The sequence below is a fragment of the Echiichthys vipera genome (assembly GCF_963691815.1).
Source record: "Echiichthys vipera genome assembly, chromosome: 17".
Classification (NCBI taxonomy): Eukaryota; Metazoa; Chordata; class Actinopteri; order Perciformes; family Trachinidae; genus Echiichthys; species Echiichthys vipera.
In genome coordinates, this window is record NC_139842.1 from 4,716,338 (window position 1) to 4,724,910 (window position 8,573).

Sequence of the window (8,573 nt, forward strand, 5' to 3'; positions counted from 1 at the left end):
ATGTCAGGCCCGCGCGTGTGTGTGTCCGACTTCCAGGAGGAAGCCAAGAAAGTTCTTCCTAAAGCTGTGTATGACTACTACCGCTCAGGAGCTGATGAGCAACACACACTGGCTGACAATGTGGCTGCCTTTAACAGGTACAACACACACACACACACACACCGTTTACTGTGATATTTCTGTCATCTGCCAAGCCCTGAGCACCGGTCACAGCCTGAGGCCAGAAAACAGACACGGGTGGATTTCATTCATTCATATTCTGTATTTCAAACAGGTCTTCTTGTCATTCAGCTGTTACACGTGAATTCTGCTTTATTTCAAAATGGCATTAGTCTGCTACCATTCCTTTTTTTGACTAATGTGTGTTTTTATTGCTTTAAGCAGCAGTCACACTCCTGCATGCTTCTGTCTATTGTTACGTTTTGTGTTAATACATCATTATGTGCGTGACTTTATGCATATGCAAAATTGCATGTTTATTAGAAATAGAAATTGAGGGGGATCGAACAAAGCAGTCAGAAGATCGGTGGTTCCATCCCCGGCTCCTCCAGTCCGCATGTCAAAGTGTCCTTGAGCAAGACACTGAATCCCAAATTGCTCCTGAAGGCTGTGACATCCGTGTGTGAATGTGTGTATGTAAGGATGAATGTGGCAAATAGTGTAAAAGAGCCTTGAGTGGTTGGTAGACTAGACAGGCGCCATGTAAGTCCATTTAGCATTTAGTCCTAAGTAACATTCCTCCATGACCACAATTCCCACAATCCTCTGATGTGTATGAGTAGAGCAGGACCTCCCTCAGAAGTCACGATGAAGAAGAAGAAGAAGAAGAAGAGAGGCTCAGGGCTGATGAAGGTTAATGATGACAGTAGCTCTGCTTATCACAGCTCGCCCTGCTCAGTATTGTGCAGTCCTCAGATGGGCATTAAAAGGAAAGTTCAGATTTTTCGAAGTATGGTTTTAACAAGGTACTTATCCATAGTCAGTGTGTCACCTACAGTAGATGGAGGTCGGCACGTCCCCAGTTTTGCAATCTACACAATGTCAATATTGGTGTGTATGATATCTTTATAATATATTCCCAGCTTTACCGTGCTGTTAGAGAGCCCTGTTTAAGTCATTTTTCCTCGCAGAACAAGGGAGGTGCTGGTCTACTGCTGCCTTGATCAGTTAGTTTGTTTGTAATTGTTTGACTTTTTTTTAAAGGGTTAGGAACTAATGGGGCGGCAGTAGCTCAGTCCATAGGTGACTTGGCTGGGAACCGGAGGGTCGCCGGCTCGAGCCCCTGTATGGACCATGAATGGAGCGTGGACTGGTGGCTGGAGAGGTGCCAGTTCATCTCCTGGGCACTGCTGAGGTGCTGTTGAGCAAGGCACCGAGCTCACAACTGCTCGGGGCGCTGTTCACCGGCAGCCCCCTCGCTCTAACATCTCTCCTTAATTGCATGTGTAGGTCCTGTCTGTGCAGGTGTGTGTGTTTTGGGCCTGTGTGTGTAACATGATTAAAAATAATAGAGTGAAAAAATCGAATTTCCCCATTGCGGGATTAATAAAGTAATTCTTCTTCTTCTTCTTCTTCTAATGTAACTAACTATCACATTAACTAGTCATTGTAGCAGTAGACTAGTAAGTCCCGTATTCTGAGGTAGAATGACTGTTTTTGGTGATGGAGACTGGTGATTTCCATGAGAGCATACTGTATAACGGCTTCACTTCTCCTTGCATGAACTTAAACAGTGCTATCGGACAGCGTAGTGAAAATATTATAAATATATAGTATATGGTACACCTGTGTGCTCGCCAAATGTCTTCTACTGTAGGTAATACACTGAAAATGCAAACTATCCCTTTAGGTCCATAGTCCCTCTGTGTCGGAGCTGCTGTATACACAAAACTATTTAAATTGCACTCACTGTGAGGACACAGTGAGATGAAATGTTTGAGCAAACCTTTAATAACACTTATCTTATCTCTGGGGGTCCTGGTGTCACCTCACGTACTGTTTGATCATCATTTTCCCACTGGTTCAGCAAACGTATGCACTGATCTAAATGATAATGTCTCAGGTGACGAGTTAAAGCCAACTCTATTACAAACCTGGCTGATTATGTCATGACTTAGCTCACTTACTATACTGAACGGTAAACTCAAAGCCAGCGTTTTCAACACCACGCTGTGCCCATGAGGCTTTTTTTCTTGAACAGTATGCAATACAAAGCTATACACATCCCCTATACATACGTGTACAGCTACAGACATATAGAAATACATAATATGTTTATGGCTGATCCAGTCATCCAGCATTCATTAAGTCCAAGAGGGACATCTGATCATGTGGCTACGGTTCAGAAACTTTCAACTACATGAGGATAGAGGTCGTCAAGGAATGACGATGGGGGCTCAAGGTTTCACGCTTTAATATGAAGTTAATGTATTTTTGGTAATATTTTGTTATGAACGTAAATTGAACAATTGAGTTTTTAGTATGTAAACAGGTGTGTGTGTGTGTGTGTGTGTGTGTGTGTGTGTGTGTGTGTGTGTGTGTGTGTGTGTGTGTGTGTGTGTGTGTGTGTGTGTGTGTGTGTGTGTGTGTGTGTGTGTGTGTGTGTGTGTGTGTGTGTGTGTGTGTGTGTGTGTGTGTGTGTGTGTGTGTGTGTGTGTGTGTGTGTGTGTTGGCAGGTGGCGTCTTGTCCCTCGGGTGTTGAGGGACGTGTCCACGGTAGATCTCTCTGTCTCTGTGCTGGGACAGAAGCTCAGCATGCCTCTGTGTGTTGCAGCCACAGCAATGCAGAGGATGGCTCATCCTGAGGGAGAGACAGCTACAGCAAGAGGTACACACACACACACACACACACACACACACACACACACACACAGGGAATACGACAGAATGTAACTTGAGAGTATACTATAATATAGAGTGAACTGTGATTCAAGAATCGTTTTAATGCCTGATCCTTCTTTACACGCCCAGACACGCAGCATTTATTGCGTCCAAGACGGACATCTGATCATTTATTATAACCTTTATATTCACTAGGAATAATCACAAAGGAGACAAGTTGCAAACATTACTCCTGTCTTCCTGTGACAGACTCGGTGTGGATTTGTAATCTTTTCTACTGTTGCTGGCATTCTGCAAAATAAACAGACATTGCAGCAACGTTGTACATCGTTGCATGTTTCATGTACACTGAATGTGTGTTGCCTTCCTGTTGCTCACTGTTCCCAGCAACAGTTAGCTTAGTTGCAATATTTACATAAAGAAAATATGCTTAGCTGATGAATTCACATATGGTAAGTTAGCTTAGTTGCTAAATTTGGGAGTGTACCTATGCTCCCCGGGTCCTATGTTCCCTGCTTTGTATGTGACCGGGGAACATAGGAACCTTTTTTATGAAAAGGGTCCTATGTTCCCCGGTCTGTTATTTTTTCCACAATCAGTGACGAATTCTAGAGCAAATAGGTCTATGTAGACTCTAACAGTGCCCCCTAACCCTGACCCTCACCCTAACCCTGACCTTAACCCCTAACCCTAACAAAATGCTGAATTAAATCAGCGAAGGCATAGGGTTACGCAACCGGGGAACATAGGACCTGGGGAACACAGGGGTGACTGCTAAATTTACATAAAGAAAGTTAGCTTAGCTGCTAAATATAAATATAGAAAGTGAGCTGTTAAATTGAAATGGACTATAGAACATCCACATGGACAACAACTGCAGTTCAAACGTACACAGCAGGAATAAACTGCCGACTTTCCCACCATCTCTGTGCCTTCCTGTTGCGACACCTGTTCACTTATTACCCATTAAATGTTTGCTTGCTTGCAAAATACACAGACATTGCAGCAACATTACACATCGCATGTTTCTATGTAGCTTCTACAGTACACTGAATGCGCCTTTCTGGCAGACGTGCTCACTACGAGGTAAACTCCCTTTTGTGGCAGAAAGCGCTAACAACTCTTCATTATGTCCAATGCCTGAGTGCAGGAAACTGGAGCACAGTGTATGTTTTGTAAACTATGAAATGAAGTCAAATTACACAGATTTACAGTATACCGTATGGGAGTGGCTTCTCATATAGACGTATGTGTCCTAACACTGGGTTACAACGTCATCATGTGGCGTCTGGGCACAAAACTTTCACCGGCATGAGGATCATAAATCCTCTGTGGGGTTGAGAGATGGAGAGACGTCATTTTGGGATGGGCTCCGAACCCCTCTGTCACTGGAAATGAACACTGAAGAGAATAAAGAAGAGAACTTGAATGTTCATTTTTGTTATTTTATGTCAGCAGCAGGCACGTCCAGCTGGGAGGAAGCCTCGGGGAAGACCCAGGACCAGGTGGAGAGATAATGTCTCCACACTGGCCTGGGAACGCCTCAGGATCCCCCAGTTAGAGCTGGTTAATGTGGCCCGGGAAAGGGAAGTTTGGGGTCCCCTGCTAAAGCTGCTGCCCCCGCTACCTGACCAGCGGATAAGCGGTTGAAGATGAGATGAGATGAGATGATGTCAGCAACATTGTGCTTCTCTGTATACCATATGATACAATTAAGCTTCTTAATACATTGACTGGTCTTTTTAAAGGCCCAGTTTCAAGTTTCACGGTAACTGGGTAGAAGCTGTTATTTTAAGCCACTCACCAGTAATACTATGTGTCTAATCAGCCTGCCGAGCAGTGGGGACAGGCATGATGCTGAGCTCCTGGGCCACCTCCACCATAGAGGAAGTGATGTCAGCGATGACAGCCTCAGTAGGCGGTGTCCTGTGGCTGCAACTTTACATCTATAAAGACAGAGAGCTCACACTATCATTGGTCCACCGGGCAGAAGAGGCGGGCTATAAGGCTATCTTTGTCACCGTGGATACGCCGTACCTGGGCAGGCGATTGGATGACATGCGCAACCGCTTTAAACTGCCCTCCCACCTGAGGTAGGAACCAAACACAATAGCAGAAGAAAATGCATTTTCCAAATTCCACCATGTGTGTCGCACTCTTAATTGCCACTCTGTGTGTGTGTGCGTGTGTGTGTGCGTGTGTGTGTGTGTGTGTGTGTGTGTGTGTGTGTGTGTGTGTGTGTGTGTGTGTGTGTGTGTGTGTGTGTGTGTGTGTGTGTGTGTGTGTGTGTGTGTGTGTGTGTGTGTGTGTGTGTGTGTGTGTGTGTGTGTGTGTGTGTGTGTGTGTGTGTGTGTGTGTGTGTGTGTGTGTGTGTGTGTGTGTGTGTGTGTGTGCAGCATGGCAAACTTCTCATCAGACTCCCTGGCTTTCTCTGAGGGAAACTACGGCAACGACAGTGGTTTGGCTGTTTATGTTGCAAAAGCAATCGATCCCACACTCTGTTGGGACGACATCACGTGGCTAAAAAAACACACACGCCTACCTGTGATTCTGAAAGGAGTACTTAATGGTATACACACACACACACACACACACACATTTCCAATTATTAGCTATGTCAAACAAAATCACAATCAATCAATAATCTTTTCTTTTGTGGTTCAAGATCAACCTGTTAAACAGCACGTGTGTGTGTGTGAGTGTGTGTGTGTGTGTGTGCGTGTGTGTGTGTGTGCGTGCATGTGCATGTGCATGTGCGTGTGTGTGGTCAGGTGAGGATGCTGTCCAGGCTGTGAACTACGGTGTAGATGGCATCCTGGTGTCCAATCACGGAGCTCGACAACTGGATGGGGTTTCTGCCACGGTCTGTGTGTGTGTGTGTGTGTGTGTGTGTGTGTGTGTGTGTGTGTGTGTGTCTGTCTGTCTGTCTGTCTGTCTGTCTGTCTGTTTGTATGTGTATTGTTCTTTTATGAAATATCATGTACTCGACAGTGACATCCATCTCTAATATGATAAACCATTTTTCACTGAACAGCCACGGTCCAGAAAATCAATCATGATCTTCCAATCTCTGTCTTCTGGACCTTTTTCGACTACAGTTACGCCATATTGTAGATTTACAATATACTTTAATATTGTATCTAAACTAACCAACTCACTACTAACTGGTCTCACTCTTCAAAGGAAATCAATGGTTTTGTTCTATACCTTTCTTATTGTCAACAAATCTCTTGAAACGGAAAAATCCTCAGTGTGTTAGTACCTACCCTGTCTGTGTGTCTGTGACGCCAAAAGGTGCTGACACTGCAGCCGTATGAGAATGGGTTGACTTGACGGAGATTTCATAAAAGTGGCAGATGTGGTCAATAGATGTAGTGCAAAAATTCCTCGGTTTGGTTGCTGATGAAAGGATCCAGCAATAGATGGAGCAACAAGCACTGTGTCACGTTGATCGGGTTGTCGTTATGACGATCAGCTAAGAAGCCCGCCTATTGTCTGCAGTGGGAAATGAAAGTGAGAAAAAGCACCTGGTACCAAGCCAGTGGAGTTGAGCCAAACCATGCGGTAGAAATGAGGCATTAGATTTATATTTTACACGACTTAGCGATCCTGCACTGCTCCTGTACATTCATTCAATGGTAGTGCAGGATTGACAGGAATCAAGCGTCTTCTCTTGTGCCACCTTCAGCCTTGTCAGACTTGACACAAATGGCCGACACAGAAGCACGACACAGAGAGCAATTAATATAATAGGAAAGTTCAGCTCTACTCAAGACAAGAGGCAGGCAGGGGACTCCTAATATATGATAGAACGTCATGGGTGCACAGATCCCACTTGTTAGTGTTTTTTTCCTTAAAGGATTTGTTGACAATAAGACAGCTTAGAGTACACCTTTTAAATGCACTTTATGTGACAATATACAAATGAAGTAAATTGTGTGCGTTTGTGTGTGTAGCTAGATGTGTTGGAGGAGGTTGTGAGGGCAGTGCAGGGTCGCTGTGAGGTCTATATGGACGGAGGAGTGCGGCGAGGGACAGACGTCCTGAAGGCCTTAGCTCTGGGAGCGAAGGCCGTGTTCATCGGCCGACCAGTGCTGTGGGGCCTCGCCTGTCAGGTGACGCTCCGCACTCATCCACAGCCCCATGAGCCCCGATCCTGCTATTCTGAAATGCCACATTCAGTTTGCTAATAATCCAAACTGTTTGAGTTGTCTGTGTATGCAGGAGTGAAACTGAATAGATCTTTGAAAATTTGAATTGACAAACTTTATTTGTGTGCTTGGACGTCAAAGTCATTAGCATGTACTGTAACAAAGCAAAGATAGGTATTATTAAAAACCTCTGAATATCCATACATGAATAAACAAAACTACACTCTTTAATGTGACACACAACTAAGCAGACATGGTGTGTGTGTGTGTGTGTGTGTGTGTGTGTGTGTGTGTGTGTGTGTGTGTGTGTGTGTGTGTGTGTGTGTGTGTGTGTGTGTGTGTGTGTGTGTGTGTGTGTGTGTGTGTGTGTGTGTGTGTGTGTGTGTGTGTGTGTGTGTGTGTGTGTGTGTGTGTGTGTGTGTCCGTCCAGGGGGAACAGGGAGTTACAGAGATTCTGGAACTTCTAAAAGAGGAGCTGCGACTGGCTATGGCTCTGTCAGGTAACACGCACACACACACACACACACACACAGTGAATCTACTTCCAGAAGCTTTGTAGTCATGTAAGCATGCAGCGCTTCATAAAACCAATAAATCCAACAATAAATGTGTTCTGTTCTATTATTTATGCATTTATCCGTATTGAAAGGAGTTGTTGACGTTAGCCGTTAGCTGAATCCGCTAAAGGCGAATTTGACTGACAGCATTATTTTATGTTTTCAAATCTTCTATTGTCTAGTATCCTGACAGCCCTTCCACCTATCAACTATATTTTCTCCATTCTCTCTCTCTCTCTCTGTTTGTCTGTGTGTGTGTGTGTGTGTGTGTGTGTGTGTGTGTGTGTGTGTGTGTGTGTGTGTGTGTGTGTGTGTGTGTGTGTGTGTGTGTGTGTGTGTGTGTGTGTGTGTGTGTGTGTGTGTGTGTGCGCGTGTGCGTGCGTGCGTGTGCGTGCGTGTGTGTGTGTGTGCAGGTTGTCGTTCTGTCTCTGAGGTGAGCAGGTCCCTGGTCAGGAGGGTGGAGTTCACCTCCAGGATGTGAGAGAGGAATCTGCTGCAGCGATAACAGCACAACACATTCTCACTGGACACCCATTCATCAAATTGCCTTACTTTTTTTTTTGTACTGACACTTGTCTGTTTAAATGTATTGCTGCAGCTGGTTCAACTGAAAATAGCATATCATCAAATGTAATCTAAGGCTGAGGCGCAATACTGTCATTCAAATTCAAATCCACTGAAGTCCTGCAGTTAGGAATTATGATATAGTATAAAGTAACATGAAAAAGATTACGGCTGAAACTTTAATTATTTTCATTATTCCTTTATTTGACACTGGTGATTGGTGATTAATTTGTTATGTTTATGACTGTAAAGTAGGTGTGGAACATTAATGCCCCGACTCATGTGGGTGTAATAACTTGAATCAAACACTAGAGGTCTCTCTACGTCCACATGCTTGAAACTGTCTCTGGAAATACAAAACAACACACACACACACACACACACATAAAAGTTAACAGGGAGTCAGTTGTCAAGTTGTGAGTAAAATCATTATTTTCATTATATTGAAATAAATTATACA

The 8,573-nt window shown here is 44.2% G+C and overlaps 1 protein-coding gene across 1 annotated transcript; it reads left to right on the top strand.

Annotated features, from left to right (window-relative positions):
• On the top strand, positions 1-8,030 carry hao1 (hydroxyacid oxidase (glycolate oxidase) 1; the record flags this gene model as incomplete). Its single annotated transcript, XM_083931578.1, has 8 exons — positions 1-137; positions 2,676-2,827; positions 4,670-4,934; positions 5,238-5,410; positions 5,613-5,704; positions 6,798-6,956; positions 7,423-7,492; positions 7,963-8,030. The coding sequence occupies 8 exons, from the start codon at positions 1-3 to the stop codon at positions 8,028-8,030; spliced, it is 1,116 nt and encodes a 371-aa protein (XP_083787704.1).
• Between the last annotated feature and the right edge of the window lie 543 nt (positions 8,031-8,573).